At 47.2% G+C, this 23,368-nt stretch overlaps 1 protein-coding gene across 11 annotated transcripts in view; it reads left to right on the top strand.

The window, feature by feature from the left end:
- Pfkfb3 (6-phosphofructo-2-kinase/fructose-2,6-biphosphatase 3) overlaps window positions 1-14,048 on the top strand; it is an 85,638-nt gene extending 71,590 nt beyond the window's left edge. For 4 of the 11 annotated variants that reach the window (XM_031357942.1, XM_031357940.1, XM_031357939.1 and 1 more), the window contains exons 8-18: window positions 746-953; window positions 1,251-1,397; window positions 1,568-1,672; window positions 3,057-3,186; window positions 3,514-3,576; window positions 3,689-3,753; window positions 4,429-4,515; window positions 5,377-5,550; window positions 7,625-7,647; window positions 10,567-10,625; window positions 11,310-14,048. In XM_031357942.1, the coding sequence (XP_031213802.1) occupies window positions 746-953; window positions 1,251-1,397; window positions 1,568-1,672; window positions 3,057-3,186; window positions 3,514-3,576; window positions 3,689-3,753; window positions 4,429-4,515; window positions 5,377-5,550; window positions 7,625-7,647; window positions 10,567-10,625; window positions 11,310-11,428 (1,180 nt within the window). In that variant the 3' untranslated portion in view covers window positions 11,429-14,048. Of the gene's footprint in view, window positions 1-745; window positions 954-1,250; window positions 1,398-1,567; window positions 1,673-3,056; window positions 3,187-3,513; window positions 3,577-3,688; window positions 3,754-4,428; window positions 4,516-5,376; window positions 5,551-7,624; window positions 7,648-9,892; window positions 9,946-10,566; window positions 10,626-11,309 lie in introns of all 11 variants that reach the window. The other 7 variants (XM_031357943.1, XM_031357941.1, XM_031357945.1 and 4 more) reach the window with 7 other exon arrangements.
- Window positions 14,049-23,368: the final 9,320 nt, after the last annotated feature.

Here is a 23,368-nt window from a genome sequence, read left to right as displayed (position 1 = left end):
CTCTAGCCCTGGCTGGGCTAGAACTGGTTATATAGATTAACAGATCTGAAGGCCTCTGCCTCCACAATATGGGGATTAAGGGTGTGTGCCAAGATGCCCAGCTAGGGCTTTTTTTCCCTCCACACATTTATACATTTATTTATTTGCTTGTGTTTGGTTTTCTTGTCTGTCTATTTATATGTATGCATACTTATGCACCACAGAACACATGTGGAAGCCAGAGGACAACTTTTGGGAGCCCCTTTTCTCTCTGTTCACCTTGTGAGCCCAGGAGATCAAACCCAGGTCATCAGACTTTGTGACAAACACCTTCACTCTTAAGCCATTACACTGGTCCCTCCAGCTTACTTTTTGAGACAGTTTCTCGCTGAGCCTGAGTTGATTGAGCTCATTGAGCTCATTGAGTTGGCTAGGCTGACTGGGCAGCGAGCTCCAGAGAACCATCTGTCTCTGCTTCTCCAGCTCTGGGACTACAGACCATACTGTGCCCTGCTTAAAGAAGATAGATTTGAATTTTATGTTTATACATTTCTGAGTGAGCCATCTCTCCAGCTGTACTATCTGGCTTGAACAGCTTGGTTGAGGCAATTGTTACCTTGGGTTTATTCTCTGACTCCTAGAGAAGACCTACAGCAGTCACTGTTAGGGGCCCCCAGGAAGCAAATATTCTAGAAGCTGGCTAGGCCCAGGGTGTGAGGTATGCTGTCTGTAGGCTATGGAGGCCTGAATGGTGGTTTCTTGACAGGGACTTGTCACTCATCAAAGTGATTGATGTTGGCCGGAGGTTCTTGGTGAACAGAGTGCAGGACCACATCCAGAGCCGGATTGTATACTACCTAATGAACATCCACGTGCAGCCCCGTACCATCTATCTGTGTCGGCATGGCGAGAATGAGTACAACTTGCAGGGCAAGATTGGGGGTGACTCAGGCCTGTCTAGCAGAGGCAAGAAGGTAGAGGAGAGGAAAGAACATGGGGATAGGGAGCATGGGGTGATTGGTTCCCTCCTTCTTGTAGAGTTGGGGGGTGCTTGGGTGGTGTGTGTTTTTGGCTGTTTTTGCCTTACTATGCGATGTGTATTTGCATGTGGTGTTGGTATGTGTACATGTGAGTATGGACCAGAATGTAGAGTCAGCCTTCTCGGACTTTAATATGATTTGAGTGACTTTGGTTGTTGCCAAGCAATGACATAACATAACCTATGAAAGGAACCAGAGTTTGTGTGACCTCTGCCTCCCTTGTTCCCTCAGTTCGCTAATGCCCTGAGCAAGTTTGTGGAAGAACAGAATCTGAAGGACCTCCGTGTGTGGACCAGCCAGCTGAAAAGTACCATCCAGACCGCGGAGGCCCTGAGGCTCCCCTATGAGCAGTGGAAAGCACTCAACGAGATCGATGCTGTGAGTCCCAGGCCTGTGCAGATGAGGGGAGGCCTGGCAGGGAGTGGAGAGTTCTCTCGTGGGTCCTCTGGAATCATGGTGGCTTCTTGAGACCCCCCACCCGCCCACCCCTTGATTTGAGGTGGCCCTATGGGGAAGTTTTCTGGAATGCATGTCGGTCTTCCTGACAGGGTGTGTGTGAGGAACTAACCTATGAGGAGATCAGAGACACCTACCCTGAGGAGTACGCACTGCGTGAACAGGACAAATACTACTACCGCTATCCCACGGGCGAGGTGAGCATGGGTCCTGGCTGCCTGTCTGCTGGTCTTCCTTTGTAATGGTCATGTGTGTATGGAGTTGGCTGAGAGAAGGCCTTGGGGGTCCCAGAGGAATAAACTGAATCTCTACAAGATCTCTATACTCCACCCCATCTTCCACCAGTCTGCAAACTCATCTCTACTACCTCTGTGGTCTCTAAATCTCACTAAAGAGAACCTTGTAAAATCCCTAAGGGAAGTGCCCTGTGTTTTCCCACACTGGAGAACAATGAGAACCTTATAGGTTTATCTGTCTGTCTCTCTGATGACATGGGATAGAGCAAAGAGGATGGCTGGTGATTGACTCCAGAGCCAAGCTTTTCCCCGCATGACAGGGGACACGGTAGACAGGTTGGCCTCAATGTCAGATGGCTTGTACTAGGGCCAGGCTGGTGCTGGTAGAGGGAATGGCTGAGCAGGCAGCTACTCTTGTTGGAATGGAGTGTGCTGAGCCAGGCGGTACTCTGGGAGTTCATCCAGGCAGCTGTGTTGACACCTAGTGGGTGTCCTTCTGAGCTTTTGTCATAGTTCCCATTCCTGGTGAGCCACCATGCTGTCTTCTCATCTCGCTCTGGCCTTCTCTCACTGGGCCTCTAGTCAGGAGGAGCAAGAGCACAGAAGCGTCGGCGTAAGGAGAACCTTTGCTGGCTTGGTATGTCGTGGCTCTGACCTTCCTCGCTTTTGATCCTGCCTTAACCTCCCCAGTGCTGGCATTACAGATGTGTACCTCCATACCTGGCAACATTTTTGTTGTTTGACATGGGATCTTAATGTGTAATACAGGCTGCCTTGAGTTCGAGGCAGTCCTCTTGGCTTCAGCCTTCTGAGTGCTGACGACTACAGACACACCCCACCTGTATTTTAAAAGGAAACTGCAGATTCGTTAGCAGTCACTCTGACGTCTCCTCGCTCCTAACCCTGGTGACCACAAATCCCTTGTCTCTAAGTTGCCTGTTCTGTGTGGTACACAGAAGGAATCTCTCAGTGTATAGATGGCGATACTTAGTGTCTTCCACTTGACATACAAATGTTTGAGGTTCTCCACCAGGACTTCGTTACTTTTAATGGTTGCCTGAGTAACAGCCTGTGGTAAAGTTTGATCTTTCTCCAACACTCAAGAGGAGTAGGAAGAGGAAGGACTTCAGAGAGACAGGATTGCAGGCTTTCGTCATGTTCCCTAGGAGTATTGCATCAGAGCTGAGTACTCACAAGGATGGATGTGTGTGTGTATGTGTGTGTGTGTATGTGTGTGTACGTGCGCGTGTGTGCTGTGAGCCAGTCTGTGGAAGGCTGCAAGTGACTGCCTGGCTCTTCTCTGCCTGTCCTCTCCTAATGTGCTGTTTCATTCCTGTGTGCTCAGTCCTACCAGGATCTTGTCCAGCGTCTGGAGCCTGTGATCATGGAATTAGAACGCCAAGAGAATGTACTGGTCATCTGTCACCAGGCTGTCCTACGCTGCCTACTAGCCTACTTCCTTGACAAGAGTGCAGGTACTGAGGGAAGCCAAGCCAGGAAGGAAGGAAGGAGGGAAGAAGGAAGAATGCAAGTGGCAGGGGACCCGTCCTTTCTTATTCCGCTTTGCTTATGAATATGGGTGTGCCTCTGAGCCTGCTGAGGGTCCTCCGTATCTGGTCCCTGTAAACAGTGTGATGTTTAGTGGGCGACATCACTTCATAAGCCAGCCTGGAGAACCCTCAAGCCTCCATGTGACCAAGGGCCTCTGGGTTAGGTGTGAGGCTCTTGTGCCTGGGGATGCCCCTGAACTTCTCCCTTTGCTTCTTTCTCTTATCTAACTGTGATGACATGCCTCATTTCAGAGGAGATGCCGTACCTGAAATGTCCCCTCCACACTGTCCTGAAACTGACACCCGTGGCGTATGGTGAGTAGCAGCCCCTACTGAGCCCAGACCCTGGGGTCTCCTGGTGGCTGGAGGGCTGCAGAGGAGGATGATCTTTATAAAAGAAGCTGTCTTCTCCATCCTTCACCTTCAGGGTGCCGTGTGGAGTCCATTTACTTGAATGTAGAATCAGTGAGCACACACCGGGAGAGGTCAGAGGTGAGTTAGGCTCCAGATGCCCTGGAACCCTTGGGAAATCCTGGGTCTGGCTTTCTTCTGGAGGGCTCTCACTAAGATTCTTTGGCACTCACTGGCCAGCCCCACATCTCTATTCCTATTCCTATTTCCTGTGGCATCATGAAATCTATTCATTTTCTTTTTATAATCTCTCTCTGTCTCTCTCTGTCTCTGTCTGTCTGTCTGTCTGTCTGTCTGTCTATTGTCTGTCTCTCTCTCTCTGCCCTCATTTCTACTTGACTGGTAAGAATGACTTAATCAGGGAGTTACTTCTGGCTGTCAATCATAATCCTGGCTGTCAATCATAATCCAATAGCTGTTACCACTTCAGGCAGCAAAAAAGCTGTGCCCTTCTCAAAAGCACCAGAAACCTGGCTCATACTGGATCAGCCAGCTAGCGACATCATCCACATGCCCTTAAGTTCATGGCTAGCAGAGGTCTGAGATAGGAAGAGGGCCAGAGGATGGGCATCCTACAGCACGGCCCAGGGAAGGTCTTAGGAGATGCAGCACCAGGCTGCTGTTGTCTTCCACCTCAGGGACATCTGAGGTTTTGGGGGAGGGAGTGTATGATCATGTTGAATCCCCTTACTGGGCAGATGGCATTATCTGTCCAGGCCTGTGTTGTGAAAGTGGGTTTAAATTTGCTTTATGCAGGCTGTCAAAATACAACACTTTGCCAGTGTAGTCAGACCTTCCTCTTACACCGAACTTGACTTTCTGTCTGTGGAGTCCGCAAAGCAGGTGACTTACCCATCCCCAAGGAACTTGGCCGGCAGATGTTGGTAGGAAGGGTTCATGGATGGGGTGTCAGCTTGTTTTCTGCCCCGCTTGCACTGTGGACTACGGTAGAAGAGGACTGTGGCCCCGGGCTGCCTCGCCCTGTCTCCTGGCCCCGCCCCTCTGAATCAGGGCACGTGCTCACTTAGCTGAAAGAAGAGAGCCCTAACTAACCCTGGATTCAGACGTGAGACAGGCTCCATGGGCCTCAGAATACTTACTTGCTAGCCCTGGGGCTGCAGATGCCGTGAGCTCTGAGGTGCTGGGCCCCCAGGAGCCTACTCTCCAGTCTCGTCACCTTCTGCTTGGAAGGCTGACATCTTGTCCTGGTGGGCGAGACTGCTGCCTGTTTGCTGCATCTTTGGCCTCCTAGAATGACAGCTGGGTACTGTCTGGGCGAGCACAGAGTATTTGTAGGTTCTTGTGTGTGCTGCAGACCAGGTGGAAGGAAGGGAGTCAGCTGGACACCTTTCCCCTCCCAGTCCGGAGATCTCAGAGCCAATGGTCTCTTCTGAGCCCTCCGTGGGTGGGGTGACTGGGAGTTAAGATTTTTTTTCTCTGACCCCCTTCTCTGCTGTGGTTGTAATGATTTCATCTTCCCTTGCTTTGCACATAGCGAGAAGGTCTGTGCCAACAGCAGCTCAGGGTCAAGACCACTCACCTGGGTGCCCCTCTGGTTGTACCCTTACAAATCTCAAGAGGAATTTATGTGGTGTGTGTGTGTGTGTGTGTGTGTGTGTGTGTGTGTGTGTGTGTGTGGCTTCTCTACCTACCCCCCCACTCCTTGTAACTGTCGCCTTCTCTCTTTTGTCTTTGTCTGCTTAGGATGCAAAGAAGGGACCTAACCCGCTCATGAGACGCAATAGTGTCACCCCACTAGCCAGCCCCGAGCCCACCAAAAAGCCTCGCATCAACAGCTTTGAGGAGCATGTGGCTTCCACTTCTGCTGCCCTGCCAAGCTGCCTGCCCCCGGAAGTGCCCACGCAGCTGCCCGGACAAGTCAGTGATCCTGCTTTAATTACTGCCTACAGGGGAGCGTGCAGGGGGAGAGGATCCCTTATCTGGGGCTCTGTGTTATGTCTGCAAGTGAGGAAGAGTGCCTGTGTTCAGGTGGCTACAGCCGTGTGATGTGCAGCCGGCGAGGTTTGTAGCTGTCTAGCGGATGTGCGTGCATCAGGCAGAACATTCAGTGCTCTCTCTGAAATCTTTCCTTGTTAACAGTGGCTGTGTGCATCCTTTCCAAGGTTGTGGTCTTTATTCTTTATTGAGCAGAATCAGGCAGAGTAAAAGAAATTGTAAAATGCCCCCATCTTACGCACATTTGTTAGTACCACTTCTGGACCGCTCTACGCTCTAGCGATTCCCAATCCAGGAGTCTGCGGTCCGTGGGATTGATGTCTTGTCTTTCCTCTCTTTTGCTAACTCCTTTGCTGTCACCTCTGACAGAAAAATGCTGAGGCCAGCAAACAGAAGGATCTACCTCCTCTCCAGAGCCAGCGTAGCCCTGTCCTCCTTAGAAACAGTCCAGAGTCAGAGAGGCAGCTGAGTTTAAAGCTCTTTCTGTACAATTTCGGAGACTTATGTTCAGATCCCCAGAACCCATGCAACAGATTGAGTACAGAGACTCATGCCTGTGAAATCACCAGTGGTGAGATAGGAGGCAGAAACGGGTAGATCCTGGAAGCTCTCGGCCAGCTAGCCTGGTGTACATGGTAAAATCCCAGCACAATAAGAAAAAGTGGAAGGCCCGTGAAGATTGACATCTGAGGTTGTCCTTTTATGTCCACTCATGAGGTCCTCATGTTTACCTGTACCTTTATACATGAATGCTCGTGTGCATGGTGTGCATGTATACACATACAGAATCAGGCAGCCAAGACAACAGAGCACAGTGGTTAGATGATCAGAGAAAAAATAAACAGAGCTCAGCAAGATTCGCTATTTCACTAGCTTGAAAGATCAAAGAGTTTGGCTGTTGAGCATTAAAATTTGTTTTCAGGAAACCAGTCCTTCAAAGATAGCCAAGGACCTTTGCAAACATGGAAAAGTAGACCTTGCCCCATGCCTGGGTGAATTTCAGCTCAACACTAGGCCAATTGTGCCTGTGTGGTGCCCGCTCTTCTGCTGCCCCCAAGCTTCCTGTTAACTTCCTAAGGGTTAGAATGAGGTCCGGGGAGAACCCTGAGCCTCCAAAGCTCGTTTAACTATCCCAGGCCTCGGTTTCCTACTCCATGGACTTGGGGTCCACAGTAAGTGGCCCTGACAAGGTGCTATCTGTACAACTTGGGGTCCGGCACAAAGTAAGGGTTGGGTCTGGTGAGATGACAGGTTCCCTGGGATCCTGGGAACTGGCTTTGACTGTAGCTCTGTCCTAACATGAGTGTGGGTTTGTTTTTTTTTTTTTCCCTGTTTGGCCACAAGTTGTTGGTATATAGTTCCAAACTATGGTATATAGAACGACTTGTGATCATCCTAGATCTGCCTCCAGAGTGTAGGATTACTTTGTTTTGTGGAGGACAGGGTCTCATGGTGCATAGAGCTGATCTTAGACTCCCTCTGTAGTTGAGGATAACTTTGAACTCCTGATTTTCCTCCCTCCTCCCAGGTGCACTGCCATCCCTGGCATGTGGATTTTAATGTCCAGGCTTAGTCTCTTTAGCTTTGGAAATGGACACAGGAATGGTGGGAAGACTCTAGTAGACATTCCTTTAGATCTGAGAGTTTTCTAATTACAGCCAAGCAGATGGCTACTCCATCCCACTCTACCCTGGTGCATTGTGGGAGTTTTCTGTTGCAGAGGCTCAAGGAGATTAAACTGGCAGGTGACAGACATCCAGAACTATACTGATCTAGTCATGGAAGTCACTGGCAAGAGCGTAGTCTTGTCCCCCACTTCACAGATGCCTCTGGCTTTGTTAAGACAGCCCTTTAGAATCGCCACCAAATCCTCAGGAGCAGATGTCTGGGATCTGTTGGCCGGGTCAGACATGGGAGGTGTGCGGGGCTCGACTCAGCAGCTGCCATCTGGCCTCCTGACCGACTTTTTCTTTCTCCTTACCTTGTCTCCCTGCAGCCTTTGCTAGGGAAAGCCTGTCTGTAAGTACTTCTTTCTCAGCACTTCTATTGCTTGCACTCAATGCTTGGTTGCTTGCCTGTTTGGTGTCCTGCCTGTTGAAGTATTTAGGAGGAAGACAGTCTGAGAAGAAGAGGGAGGAGAGAATTCCCAAAGTTTATAGAGAAGAGATGCAGAAAGGGAAAACCCACCATGTTTAGCACGCTCCAATGCCATCTATCCCTGGGGTTGCACACTGTGTCTTCATTGGTTGTGGGCAGGGCCTTGACATAATGCCAGATTTCCCTTGTAGGGTCAGATTTTGATGCTGAGTGAATCTAGTGCTTACTATTATTGCTCTCTGCCTCCTCCCCCAAAGGAGCATCCTTTTGTTCTGAAAGCCATATTTATCCAGAACCTAGTAACCAAGTGTGGGGCCCTATTTTGATGTCATGGAGTTGTTCTGGCCTGTAAGTCCTGCCAAGGGACAGTCTGTGGAGACAACCATGAACTATAGCTGGGGATCCCACTCTACCGTATCCTCAGACCTGACTGCAGTGACCAGCTTGGGCCTAGCCTTTGGGAGAACTGTAACTCACAGAGAGTGGGATTGGCCATCCTGTGTCTCCGGCCCCTTAAATAAGAGATAGGCAGGACAGTCCTTGTCCTGTTTAACAAGAAAAGTCCAATGACCTGCACACCCACAAACTGGTGGGCAGTAGAGCCAAGCCTCTAACAGACCTTGTGCCCCAGAAAGCTGGTTTCTTCTTCCCTGTAAGCTATTGGAAAGGCCCAGATGCTATTTTTCTGTTTCCGATTCTTGAAGCCTAAGGGGTGGGTGCCAGGAAGTGGCTGCTGGTCTCTGGGTTAGCTCCTGCGGGTTCCCTTGCTGCCACTTCATAAGGAGAAGGGTGGCCATGGCTGTGAAGTTCTCCCTCAAAAAGGGACCATGTGCTCACCATCTCGTGTCTATTGTGGAGTGCTTGGGGACTAAGGGTTCTCCTTGCAGAGCCTTTGGGTTTGAAACCGTGTGGTTTTGCATCTGTGCATATCTTTCAGAAGGCAATTTTCCTGCTGGGAAAAGCCATTCACTTCTGCACTATTAGATTCACCTTGGAAATGGGCAAGCTGGACTTTTCCATTTCTAAATTGAATCTAATAGTGCTTTTGACTGGAATGCCTTTAGTTAAACTAAAAATTCATCCCATAGACTCCTCCTACTCCCCAAACTATGGTTAGATTCTAATCTGGAGGAGACCCAGCATGTAACCCAGCCTGAGAGTGTGACCTCCTAGACCATTAGATCTATGAAATCAGCCCTGATCCTGTGACCACAATTAATCAATGATGGTTTTATTGAAACAGTGCCATCTTAGTCCTATCTAGCCTGGTATTTACTGTGTAGCCCAGGCCTCAAATTTAGTAATCTTGTCTCTCCCTTCCAAGTGCTTGAATTACAGGAATGCCTTACTTGGTTTACTTGGCTTCCAGAATTTATTTTAAAAGCCAGGTCAAACCAACTTTGCCACCATCTTTGGAACATTAGGCAAGTTGAGGCAATTTTAAAACTTGAGCTTCTTCATCTGTAAGTGGCGACTGCAACTCTGTAGGGAGCATTGTTAATGAAAATATACCTGTAACTCATGGCAAGTATCTGGCACGTAGGCGAGTCCTGATGGGTGATGGCTGGTGTATCACTGCTTCTGGCCTCTCTAGCTTTAAGTGTGCATGTAGATGTCCCTTTGTTCTCTCTGCTCTGTGCCACTAGATTTTTATTTCTCAGAGCAGCTGGAGTACTCAGTCTTGAGCTTGAGAAGCTCCCAAAACCTGAGACCCATCATTTTGGTCTCCCAATAAAACTAAATGATATGCAGACACTCCCCTCTGTTGTATCATCCTGAGGGATGTTACTGTGGTTAGGACGAAGAGACCACCTGCTGTGCTCAGTGCCCCTTTTCGCCTTAAGATTACAAATGCACACTAAAGTAAGAACACCACTCAGGCTGGCAGTGTAGCTCAGTTGGTGGAGGGGTCGCCTAGCATGCAAGAGGCCGAGTTTGGTCCCCTAGCACTGCACGAAGCAGGCAAAGTGGAATGCATCTATAACCCCAGCACTCAGGAGGAGGCAGGACAATCAGAAAATCAAGGCCATCTACACTACATAGAGCTTGAAGAGCAGTCTGAGCTAAATGAGACTTGATCTCAAAACTAAACAGAAGATTTAAAATTGGTTTTGTTTTCTCCTTTTCCAACCTGTTTGCTTTTTTTTTTCCCCACTATGCTTGAAAGACGAACTGTCTGTCACATTTTTTCAAAGTTTTCTCCTTACTAACCTGGGAAAGGTAACTGAGCTGGTGCATGCCCCTCTATTTCCTCCTGTGTCCGAGTCCTTGCATCTCAGCCGAAGGGCGTCTTAGTTTGTGTACAGTGGAGTACGTGGCTCATGTGTCATTGCTGGATGGTCTTTCAAGCAGTGCCATTGATGTGGGGTCCTTTCCCATGTGTGTCTGTCTCTGTGTGTCCTGAGCCACTGGCCCTCTGAGGGAATGATGTGGTTCTTCATTGTTACTGTTGCTTTGTCATTCTGGAATGCTAGAGGCCTTGGGCCTGTGGGGTGGCAGAGGAAGTTGGAGCCCTTCTTTTTGACCCTACAACATGGTTGGAGTGCTCTATGTGCATGACCCAGGCAGTACCAGAAGAATCTCTATTTAACACAAGACACTGTTGCCTGGGTCCCCAAATCTCATTCAGCTATGAGTGGTGACTCTAGAGCAGCTCCGCACTGGATCACTTTTCTAGACATCTACAGTTAGGTTCCTCTATTCTGTGGCCTGAGAATAGTTCTTGTGTTCCCGTCTGCCTGAACTCCCATCATTCCACGATCCTGCCCCTGGTATGACAGTTTTTGGAGGGAGAGAGGGGCAGACATAAAACTTTTATTAGAATACATTTCTTTTTTGAAGGATTAGATTTCTGAAGGATTTTTGGGAGAGATGCTTGCTGACCAGTGGTCATATTCAAGGCAAGTGACTTAATATTTTAAAGCAAACTAGATACTAGCTAATGCATTGTGAGATTTCTTTTTAGGGGTACATGGGTCAGCACCCAGCAGACTTGAGAGACAACCTCCTTAGGCCTCTGATGTGGCCAGCCATCCCACTCACCTCTTGCATTCTGTGGAGCTCTGTGTCCAGACTTGAGACTCAAGTGTAGCTAAGTGCAGGGCTCTGATAGCTGTTTCCGGAGAGGAGCTGTGACACTCCAGACAGTGACAGCCGATTTTGACCTTGCTGTGACCAATATGGAAAGCTCTGTGTGTCATGGAAAGTAGTCTTCAGTTCCTACAGGGGAGGGTGCATAACTTTCCTATTTGTGCTTCATGGTCCCTTGTCCTTTATCTGACCCCTGGAATAGCGGGCTCCCATGTCACATGCTTGTCCCTCTACATGCCCCTCTGGCTGGAGTCTAGCCCAGTGATGGGCAGAATCCTGGCCTGTTTCTCTAGCTTCTTCTGTAGCCTAGGGTGTTTTCTGTCACATCTGAGTCCTGCTTGGGCTCTCCCCGTGTTTTGTGATCATTCTCTGCTAGGATGTGTTCTTTTGGGGAGTCCTGGGGGTGTCTTGTGGCATGGCTTTGAGCCTTCTGCTTGAGAAATGTGATTAGCACCAGGCTCTGACCCTCCCTTGCTCTCTCTCCTTGAAAACAGAACATGAAGAACCCCCGGAGTGGTGTCGACTCTTCCCAGAAGCACTAAAGCCGAAATGTGGGTTCCATTCCATTTCCACAGCCTGCCTTGTGTCCGCTCATCTACCTGTGGCCAAGTGATCCCAAGGACTTCTGGACTGGGGGATAATGGAGGTCTGCAGGTTGAAGAGTAGCAGCCCCTCCCCCCGCTGAGATGTTGGGGTGGCAAAGACAACTAGGAAGTTGCACAGACCCCAGCTTGCTGTGACAGAGCAGCAGCCCTCCCTATGCCCTTCGACTTCCAGGGCTGTCTGACCCTTCCAAAGCTTGGGAGGACGGTAGTACTGGAGGAGGTGAGCTTAGTTCCCTACGTGGGCCTGGACACCCCCCTGCTGTTTTATTTTACTTCTTTGGATCCTGGTCTGGCATGTTGATAGTTGGAAGATAAGAGTGGCAGAGTCCTGAGATTCAGAGTTAGACCCCACTTGCTGGAGGCTCAGGGACGATCACACATTCTCATGTGGCTTTATGCATCTTGGCCTAGTAAGAGGCCTCAGAGACAAGGGACTTGGGCACATGCTGCATTGGGTATGGGGGATTCTCCTTCTGAGGAGTCCTTAAACTGAGGCCTGCTGGTCAGCTGAGCAACGACATGTCCTGGCTCCTTCACATGTCCAAATGCCTTCTGAGTTCCAAGTTAAGGGACAGACTGGTTGTGTCAGTGGAAGGAAGGATTTTGCCAAAAAAAAAAAAAAAAAAAAAAAAAAGACCTGGGCCCCCTCTTCCCAGGGGTCCTCAGGCCTTCTGTTCTTCACCTTGGGCCAGGAGGCACCTGAGTAGATTCTGTGGCTGGCTCTTTGTTTGCACTTTTCCTTCCTTCCTTCCTTCCTTCCTTCCTTCCTTCCTTCCCTCCTTCCTTCCTTCCTCTCTCCCTCCCTCCCTCCCTCCTTCCTTCTCTCCTTCCTTCCATCCGTCCCCACACCTCACTTCAAGAACCTAGGGTACTGACCCTTGGAGGCTAGCAGCTGTTGAATGGAAGAAGTTGGGGTGTCTTCGAGATGGAGAGTCTCAGAGCCTTCAGCTTCACTCACATTGTTGAAGAAGGGACGGTGGCCCAAGTAAGGCTCATTTCAGGCTGCCTGCTCACAGAGCTGTCCACATATTTTGGCCAAGTGTCTGTCGCTGTATGTCTCATACCACCATGCTGGGCATCTTAAGGAGTTCCCAGGAGTAGAAAAGCGTCCTTGTCAGCTTTATAGTGTTGGCGACATTTTTGCATGGGTTGAAAGTAGTGCTGATGTCTTCGTCTCTGTCTGCCTATTTCTCCCCTTTGTGCACCCAAGTTCTGGGGGGAGGGCAGGATGTCCCAAGCCTGGAAGAAACCAATCGGAAACTTGGCACTGTTAGCCCAAATGACCCTGCCCAGCTGGGGCCAAAGGCCACACTTTACGTTCTGCTTCCTTCCTGTGAGTCCTAGGGATCCTATCTTCCCCACCTCAGGGGACAACAGATCCTGGGGTGACACAGGGCATGCTTCAGACACTTTACAGGCACTTTGTGTTTTCACAGCTAACCACTCTAGCATTCGGCCCAGCCCACTACCCTTTAAATCTGTGGTTCACCAGGACACACTTGCACACACACTTGCACACACACACACACACACACACACACACACTTGCACACGCACACACACACACACACACACACACTTGCACACGCACACACGCACATACGCACACATCTCCATCTGAAGACTTGGACTATGTCTCTCTTTGGCTTGAGTCTTGACAAGGATACATGCAGTGCAGACTTGGGCTGAAGTGTGTGCAGCTGATACTTTTGGACCTGGTAGCCTGCAGCATTGCTTTTGGGGGTGGGGTCGGGTGGAGTGGGGAGCAGGATTGGAACTGTATAGCCCAAACTAGCCTCAAACTCACGGCCGTGCTCCTGTCTCAGCCTCCCAAATATTAGCTGTTCGGGTTATAAGCATGAGCCACTACCACTCTTGGTAACTGTGGCTTTGACCTGAAGGTGGTTTCTTCGATGCCTCCTCCTGGCCACATCCATTTTATAGTTACAGAACCAGCTTTTACAACATAGAGACTCAAGGCTGAGACAGGGAGGGATGGTCACGTGTGACCAGCTTAAGTCAGTACATCAAGAGAAACCTTTGCCCAAGGTGATTTCACATTCTGCGAACATCTCTGAATAAGATCAGGTCCAGGAGATCTTGATGCGGGTGGAACATGGCTTCATTCTTCAGAAGCCAATGACTTGGTGGATGGGATGGGTAGCATCCATGGAACTTCCACTCTCCCACCCCAAACAACAAAATAAATGGGGACCAATGTTTTTTAACTTTGCATATTTGTTTTTGGGGTAAATTTCTCCCCTTTCCTTCAACAACGGGCACTACCCTTGATTTATGGGGAGAAGAAAAACTGTTGGAACCACACCAATGATATTTTCATTTGTAATACTTGAAATTTATTTTTTTATTATTTTGATAGCAGATGTGCTATTTATTTATTTAATATGTATAAGGAAGCCTAAAACTAGAACGCTGTATAGATCGGGTTTAATTGTTCATTGGTTTGGGGCCTTTCAATGTGACTGATGACTTCTTCATGTTCTGTGTAATTGTCTCTGTCAATGACCTGGGAGGAAGCCATGCAAGCTTTTAAACAGGACATGCCTTTCAGACATTTGTATATTTTGCAGTTGCAAGAACAATAAAAACCTGGTTGAGATACACTGGCAGGACTCGGCTTCTTAGTCTTTTGTGGGCACAAATGTCAGTTTTCTTTCTAAGCATTTAGTGTGTGTGTGTGCGCGCGCGCGCGTGTGTGTGTGTGTGTGTGTGTGTGTGTGTGTGTGTGTTTGTGTGTTTTTGTATGTCAGCGTGTGTGTGTCAGTGTGTATGTTTGTGTGTCTGTGTGTATGTTTGTCTGTGTGTATGTTTGTATATCAGTGTGTGTTTGTGTGTCTGTATGCGTTTGTATGTCAGTGTGTGTGTCAGCGCACACTCGTGTGGGGAGGGGGTGCACACATGCAGGGGTCTGAAGACAGCTTGGCAGGAGTCCATCTCTTCCAGCCTCCAGAGATTGAGCCCAGGCCTCCAGGCTTGTCAGTGTCTTTACTTGAATCATTCATTTTACTGGACCATGGGGTCTTTTATTGAGATTTATGGCCAGCGCATCTCTTAGCTCCTTGCAGAACCCTGTATTATCTTCCTTTAAACAAGAAACAACACACTGTCATTTGTATATTTGGGAAATAATAAAGTGTTAATTTTAAATTAATAGACTTTTGGGTTTTTTCTTTTCCCTTTTGGTTTTTTCAAGACAGGGTTTCTCTGTGTAGCTCTGGCTGTCATGGAATTTACCCTGTAGACCAGGCTGGCCCTGAACTCAGAGATCTGCCTGCCTTTGCCTCCTGAGTGCTTGGATTAAAGATGTGTCACCACTTTTTCTTTTTTCTTTTTTGACCGGGTAATTCAATATATATAGCCCAGGCTGACACCAAACTTGTGATCTTCCTGTCTCAGGCTTCCAAGTGCTGGGTTACAGGCACACAGTACCACACCCTGCCTAGACTCCATTCACAACAAACTCTTGTTTCTGTATGTGCAGGTATGCGTGTGTCCTAGCATGTATCATATAGAGAGAGGTCAGGCCAACTACATGTGTTGGTCCTGGTCTATCGGTTTCCTGGAGGGAAAGTCTCGAAGCTGAATGGGCTAGGTTAGCTAGTCCACAACTGGGGGATTCCCAATCTTCCATCCCTCTTACCTCCTACCCCCTGGAGGACTCCCAGTCCTCCATCCCTCTTACCTCCTACCCCCTGGAGGACTCCCAGTCCTCCATCCCTCTTACCTCCTACCCCCTGGAGGATTCTCAATCTTCCATCCTTCTTACCTCCTACCCCCTGGAGGACTCCCAATCCTCCATCCCTCTTACCTCCTACCCACCATTTCACCATAGGAGCACGGAGATCCAGCTTTATGTGAGTTGTGGGAATCTGAACTCAGGTTGTTAGACTAGCACAGCAAGTCAATGTCCTCCACTCCCTGGAGATTGAATTTAGGGATTCACAAACGTTAAGTGTTGTGCCCTGATGTTTCCCACCAAGCTCGGTGATACTCATAGTGGAAGAAAACCAATTCCTACCAAATTATCCTCTGGCTTCCACACACGCTGAGTCAGCATGCCTGTGGTCCTCCTCTCTTCCCCCAAATAAATGAGTTTTCAAACTTAAGTAACTTCTTTGTTCTTTTGATAGCCAAAAGTTAAGTGTTTATTTTTCCCAAGAGTCAAGATTGAAGAGTGCATGATAGTGTGTATCCAGTTTGAACTTGCATGCCCTAAAAGTTGCCCTGATGCCCTAATCCTTTCCACTCTTCTAATCCTAGCTGGGTAGAGCACAGTCTCTGGGCATCTCTATGCTGAAGTGACTTCTGGGACTTGTCTGGAGACCTGCAATGGGGCAGAGACAGCTATAGACTTTCCTGACTTTTAAGCTGTTCATTAGGTATTGAATATAGGGCATAGAACTTTGCAGTCTGGTCCCATCTTTCAAGTTATCTTTTAAGAGAATGGAAAAGCTACCAGGATTATGGCGAGAGCACTTACCATGCTTCTGCAAGGCCCTGAGTTTGATCTTTAGCATCCTTCTTCCCCAAAATAAATGAAGTTTGACATAAAAAATAAAAAGCAAGTGTGCTAAGTGTGATGGAATATGCCTGTGTAGGGCTAGGGGGAGTGGTATACAAGCCTGAAACAGGTAGGGACTGAAGGATGCTGAGAGAATCTGGTGTCCAAAGTCTGCACTGATTTGAAACCTTAACACCTGTAATCACAGCACTTGGGAGTCTGAGGCAGGAGGATGATAAATCTGAGGCTGGTCTATATAGTGAGAGTCTGACAAAAATACCGTGAATTAACCACAACCACTCCCCAGAGGTGTGGATAAGGAAAGTGTGGTTTGTAGATACAGTGAATTTTTTGTTTTCAGCCATAAAGACCAAAGTTAGCAGGAAAGTGGATGCAGCTAAATAGAATCACATTAGGTGAAGTTAGTCAGTCCCAGACAGTGGTGTTTCTCCAGCTGTGGATCTTACACAGGCAAGTCTACAGCACATTTTCTTGATTAATGATTGATGTGGGAGGGCCCAGCCTACTGGAGGTAGTACTGTCTCTAGGCAAGTGATCCTAGGTTATTTTTATAAAGCAAGCTGAGGGAGCCATGCGAAGCAAGACTGTAAGCAAACATTCCTCCACGATCTCTGCTTTAGTTCCTGCCTCCAGGTTCCCGCTCCCAATTCCTGGTGTAATTTCTAAACTATAAACAATAACTGGAAATGAACCTGTTTCTCCCCAAGTTGCTTCTGGTCAGGACATTTTCTCATAGCAATAGAAAGCAAAGGAAGACACACTCTGTCATGACAGGGTGCCACAGAAGAGAGGAGCTTGAGGGAGCTGGTCTCATGGTGTTCAGAGTCAAGCGAGAGGAGGTGCCACATGTTGGCTCGTTTTCTTTAGTTTCGTTTGGATGCTTTCTCCACTTTATTTAGTCTAGGATCCCTTACCCCGGGGAATGGTTCCTCCAACAATTAAAATGCATCTTCCCACATAACAAAGACAATCCCTAACAGTCATGCTGAGAGGGATCATCCCCCAAGTGAGTCTAGATTCCATCAACTTGAAAATACTAACCATCAGGCTGTCTAAGGAAACAAAGGAAATTAATAGAAGATGGGAGCTTTAAAATAGGGGAATGGTTTAGGCAGTGCAAGGGGAAAATATGCTCAAAGTATATTATATATTTAAATGAAAATATTATTTCACAACCTAGGACCATGTACTACTATGAAGACATGCCAACTAAAATATCAGACAAACAAACAATAGTCTGATAAAAAAACAAAACAAAACAGGCTGGCGAGATGGCTCAGCTGGTAAGAGCACTGACTGCTCTTCGGAAGGTCCTGAGTTTGGATCCCAGCAACCACATGGTGGCTCACAACCACCTGAAATGAGATCTGATGCCCTCTTCTGGTGTGTCTGAAGATAGCTACAGTGTACTTATGTGTAATAATAAATACATATTTGGTCCAGATTGAGCGGGGCTGGCTGGAGTGAGCAGAAGTCCTAAAAAATTCAATTCCCAACAACCACATGAAGGCTCACAACCATCTGTACAGCTACAGTGTACTCATATACATAAAATAAATAAATAAATCTTTAAAAAATACAACATTTAAAAACAAAACAAACAACAAAAATCAAAACAACCCACAAACATAGGTTCATGTATGTTATATGATACTATGATCAACGGTCGCCGCTACCCTAAATAGTTGACCATGTTTTCTAGTACGGTTCGTTAAATAATTTCAAGGAAAGATATTCTCAGCTGTGCTTGGTGAAGAGGCAGAAGAGGCTGAGAGCCAAATGAAGCATTGCTCTTGCCTGAGGTTTCTCTTGAGCATGGGGCAGGAAGCACTTGGTTCAAGCCATCTAGATTCAGGTCCCAGTAAAACAGATTCTTGAAATCTCATTTTCTTTAGGCCATTTCCTTCCATTGAATGTCTCTAGGCAGCCACATGCTTACCCCACACTCTTACTCCATCTGACTCACTGAAGCCTGTACATCTTATTCTGTCTGCCAAAGCTCCTGGCCGTGGACACCAGTCTCCGTCTTTGGGAGTGAGAGTGCTCATTGTTCATTTGCCCCTGGTGATGTATGCCTTGTCCTTTTGAACAATGTGCTTCACCCCATAACTAATGGGGCCTTGCTTGGGGCCAGCCCTGACTATGCCAATCCGCACTGATCAGCCTTTTTGACCTCTCTGCTAGGATCCCAGCCAAACTGGATTATGTCAAAGTGGTTAGAAGCCACAGCTCATCGGTTTGAATTCAGTCATTTTTTAATCAGAGTTGCACAACACAGTTGCCTAGCAAGATCTCAGCCTGGGAGGTTGTGATTTATGATGTACTTATTTAAGTTCATTTCTGTGTGTGGTGCTATACTCGTGTGTGCAGAGGTCAGAGAGTCACACTGGGTGTCCTGCTGTGTCATTCTATTTATTTCCTTGAGCCAAAGTTTCTCAGCAAAACTGGAGGTAGGGTAGCAGCCACCACACTGCAGTGAGCCGCTCGTCCTTGCTCTACATGATGTTGTGATTACAGGATGCATATGGCCATGTTTTGCATTTTTATGTGTGGCTGAGGATTTGAACTTAGGTCCTCAGGCTTGAGTAGCAAGCACCTTTAGCCACTGATCTCTATTGAGATTTATAATGTGATTTATCCTAAGTGTTCTGTGTTGGAGGAGGAGTTGCAGCATCCTGTGTGATTCTGAGAGAGATTGGTCCAGAATCACACTGATCCATAATGAGCATTATAGACATGGGGGAGTGTATCCACCTACATGAGGTATCTAGAGTGTTTCGGTTCATAGAACAGAACGGTGAGGGCCAGGAGGTTTATTTTATGTGCGTGTATGTGTCTGTATGTCTCTGCGTGTGTATATACAAGAGCCTGAGAAAGTCAGAAGAGAGTTTAGATCCCAATGAACTGGGGTTAGAGATTGTTGTTAACCACCAAATGGATGTTGGGAATCAAACCTGGATCCTCTGGAAGAGCAGTTAGTGCTTTTAAACCACTGGGGTCATCTCTCCAACCCCATAGCATGTCCTTCAGAATATGTTAAGAAGATAGATTTCAAGTGAACAACTTAGTATACATACACAAATCCAAACAAACAGAACATTCTACAAAACTCTCCCCACCTCAAAAAAAAAAAAACAACAAAAAACCAAGAAAGTTTGTGGAGGAGATGGGTTAAGTTTAGCACCTTAAGGTGATGGTCCATGAATGTAAACAGACATTTTTAGCAGGTAGATAGAGTTTCCTTATGCAACCCAGGTTGGCCTCACACTTGTGATCCTCCTGCCTCAGCCTAAGTGTTGGGGTTGTCAACATACACAACCACACCCAGATAATTCTTTTGGTATAGATAAATTATTTAATAAAACTTTTTTTAAAAAAAGAACCACTGAGACATACATGAAACAAAAACTGGGAGGGGCAACTCTGGGCTGGAGAGAAAGCTTATTGGTAACAAGCTGGTTGTGCAGGAGGGAAGACTTGAGCTTGGACCCCCTACTCCGTGTCCATATAAGAAGCCTAGAACAGTGGGGTGGGTCTATGTCCCCAGCACTTGTAGGCAGAGACAGATGGATGCGCAGAACTCAATAGCCAATCAGGCTTGCTGAACCAGTGAGCTCTGGGTTCAGTAACAGATTCCACATTAATTAGGTGGAGACTGAGGGAAATACCCAATGTCAACCTTCATTCCCCCTATCCACCATACAAGCATGCACACACTTATATCACACACACACACACACACACACACACACACACACACTTATTTACTAAACACCCATTAGATTCTCTGTTAAATGAACATAAGTTGTGCAGCGCACCCTGAGTAGGATCTAACAGGGAAGGACAACCTTGTTGCCCACAAAGCACAGCCTTCCATGCGAGATGCTTGTCATGGTTCCTTCTAAGGCCAGTGTGCTTCTCTCTACAGAGCTCAAGCTCATCTTTCTCCTCTGGAGCCTGTTTCTTTATCACACACGTCTTGGAGGCAGGTGGTCAGAGAGGCTTTCGTGGCAGATAGACAGCTGAAGCAGCCCAGAGCACAAAACCATCTTCCCAGACCCTCAAGATAGTCTAGGTTTCTGAGGTTCCTCTCTAACTCCTAAGTTCTAGGAATTCCCCTGCCTCAGCACTCAGGGTATGTGAAACTACAGGCCTGTGTCGCTATTCTACTTTCTCCTCATCTTTTTCTTTAAGCTGTCTTTTGTTGTTGTTGTTTGAACAGTTTTGAATTTCCTGGGCAGAAGCTCCCTGTGATTCGCAGATGCTTAATCACTGTTGAAAAGGCTTAGAGTTCAGTGGACTTGAAGAAAAGAATACTAGGAATATAGACTCTTTCTGACTGAAGGGATATATATTCTTTTTCACTGAAATTTGAGTCTTCTACCAATTATCAATGAAATAAGTATCCGTGAAATGAATGCACTGAGACTCTATCAGCTGTCTGACTCAGTGGCAGGCCAGGAGTTTGGAAATACTCTTTAATGTCTCAGTTTTATTTTCCACTCCAAGTTCATTAAGGCTACTGTCTTAACTATTTTCTTTTCTTTTTCTTTTAATTTTTTTTTTTTTTTTAGGGCGCTGATCCCCTGAAGCTGGAGTTATATTCTGTTTGTAAGCCTCCTGGCCGGGACCTGAACTTTAGTCCTCTGCAAGAACAGCAAATGCTTTTAACCACTGAACCATCTTCCCAGCCCTGCCTGGACAGTTACATTTCCATTGCTTTGCTAAAATACCCAGACAAAAGCAACTTAAGGGGAAAAGGGTTTATTCTAGCTCATTGCTAAAGGTTCATAGCAGGAAACTTAGGGGCAGCAGGAGCTCAAAGCCAACTAATCACATGATATCAATGTTCAGAAAGCAGCAACACATACAATGAACGCATGCTTACTCCATTCACTCTCTCTTCTTTATAGAGTCTGGGATCTCTGTGCAAGGAACAGTGCTGCCCACAGCCCAGAAGATTTTCCTGAAGCAATTAATGTAATCAACATAATCCTTACAGGCATGCCCAGAAGGCTCAGCTCTCAGGTTATTTGAGATTCTGTCTTGTTGGCAATTAACCTTTATAGTTGCTTAAGTTGAGCCAGGCATGGTGATGCAGGCTTGGAGTCCCAGAAATTAGGACATATAGTTAGGAACATTAGAAATTCAAGGTCATGGGAGTAGAGGTGCCAAGCTGAACGGAACAGGGAATCTCAGTGGATTCCTGCTTTGGCTTCACTATATCAACTGGGGTGGTACACTCGTGTGTACAGTCCGTGTAACAGGGCCCCAGACCTTAGCACAACTGACTCCATGATGGAAGTATGAATCAGGCTGTAAAATTCAGCGGGTAGACAGCACCACCCGCCAAAACAAAAACAAGGAGATAATCCATCAAAGTTCAGATAATTCTGAGAAAGTCACTAAATGTAGTAACCTTGCTTTTTGGCTTCGGTAGTTCCACTTCTGGCTAACTGTTCCTGTTAACTGACCCAGGACATGATTTTTGTGTTTAAAAGTTCACTCTGAGAAAGGCTCTCTGGGATCCCAAATACCCAGTGTAGTCACTGGCTAGCTAATAAAACCTTTCTATTGGTTTAAACCTGTGTGAGAGCAGTCTTTTCTGGTGGACAGCCCGCAACAATGTCTGTGGTTAACGTAATAGCTATAATGATCTAGAATGTGGCATTGCATATGGGCAGCCTTCCTCTGTTTCTTGCGCAGGACTACGGCCACAGGCTAACCTGCCCTGGCCTTCCTGAGGCCTTCCACATGGATTTGATCCTGTGCATGAGCTATCTCGGTTCCTCTCAGCATCCTTACTGCTTTGCTTTGCCACAAAGCTCAGGGCCTTCATACTCCAGTTCTTTCTGCCCTATAGATTTCCCGGATATCCAAGGACCTCCTTCACCAAGGGATTTTCATTTCTATTTAAATGTCACTGATCAGAGACAACTTCAATGTCCATGTACAACCCTCCCCAAACACACACACACACACACACACACACACACACATGAGTGAAGGAATGTCAAAGTTATTTTTCAGGCTCATAGGAAGGTCTTAGTCTTTTGAATGAAAGGCTCTTGGGCATCTTGCTAAGGAGGAGGGACACTGAAATGGTAATTAAGAGCCTAATCTTATGTGCCAAGTGCTTTTGCACCAAGGATAATATCACAATTATCCCCTGAGAGATGACAGTTGAAGCTAGGTGAAGTTCATGATCCTGGTTTATTTGGCCTAGCCATATCTGGTGGTAAATCCCAAGTCTTGACTGGCTGATGGATTTCCAGGCAAATCTCAGCCAGCTAGGCCGCCCTTGATGAGTCACCGGTCCACAAGAGTGGAATGGGAGATGAGTTCTGTATCCATTAGCAACAGGCTTTTTTTTTTTTTTGTGGTGATGGTAGTGGGTGTTGTGGAGACATCTGTCAGTATCAAGTGACCAACAAGTTCCCACAAAGGAGGTGAGATGTAATCCAGCATGCTCATGTAAACTTAGAGACCAGGCATCTGTTTTCGGGGTCTACATGTGTTACAAAACCAAGTTCATTCTGCTCCTTACAGTATGCAGCCATTGACAAGATGAGCCTTGCAAAAGAGAAACGCTCTAATCCTGAGGGAGAAACGAATGTGGTGATGCAGTGCCGTCACCCTATGCACTTGGAGGAGCAACTATGGGGTGAAGAAGTAGTGTTAGGAGGTATGAAGAGAGGTTGATTGAAGGCGGGGAAGTCATGTGGTCAGTGGCCCATGTAATCAAGCCTCATGAGATGCCTGACCAGATACTGTCAGGCAGGGGGACGCCATTTTGGTTTTCTATCAACAGAAGGTCACCCACAGGACACTTGTACAGGATTAAGCAAAGAACGGATGGTTTCAACAGTTTGCGATAGACAGAAATAGCCTCTCTGTTCCAGGAAAACACCTGAAGCAATTGTGGTCTGACTGGTTCATCAGTGAGCAGAGTGCCTAGCTACGTGACTGTTCAACCTGGTGATAAAGGGGCTTGCTCCTAAACATATTGACCTGAGTTCAATTCCAAGTACACAGTACACATGTGCTATAATAAGAGAACAGATTCTGCAAGTTATTCTCTGGTCTCCACATATGACTCTCCTCTCTCTCTCTCTCTCTCTCTCTCTCTCTCTCTCTCTCTCTCTCACACACACACACACACACACACACACACACACACACACACACGGGGGGGGGGAGTATAATAAAATTTGATGTTTAAAAAAGCAAATCTTGGGGCTGGTGAGATGGCTCAGTGGGTAAGAGCACTGACGACTCTTCTGAAGGTCCTGAGTTCAAATCCCAGCAACCACATGGTGGCTCACAACCACCCGTAATGAGATCACACCCTCTTCTGGTGTGTCTGAAGACAGCTACAGTGAATTGCAGGTCCAGAGCGAGCGAG

This window comes from Mastomys coucha, unplaced genomic scaffold (genome assembly GCF_008632895.1).
Source record: "Mastomys coucha isolate ucsf_1 unplaced genomic scaffold, UCSF_Mcou_1 pScaffold7, whole genome shotgun sequence".
Lineage (NCBI taxonomy): Eukaryota > Metazoa > Chordata > Mammalia > Rodentia > Muridae > Mastomys > Mastomys coucha.
The sequence above is the reverse complement of the archived record's forward strand: the minus strand, read 5'-3'. Positions and strand labels throughout refer to the sequence as shown.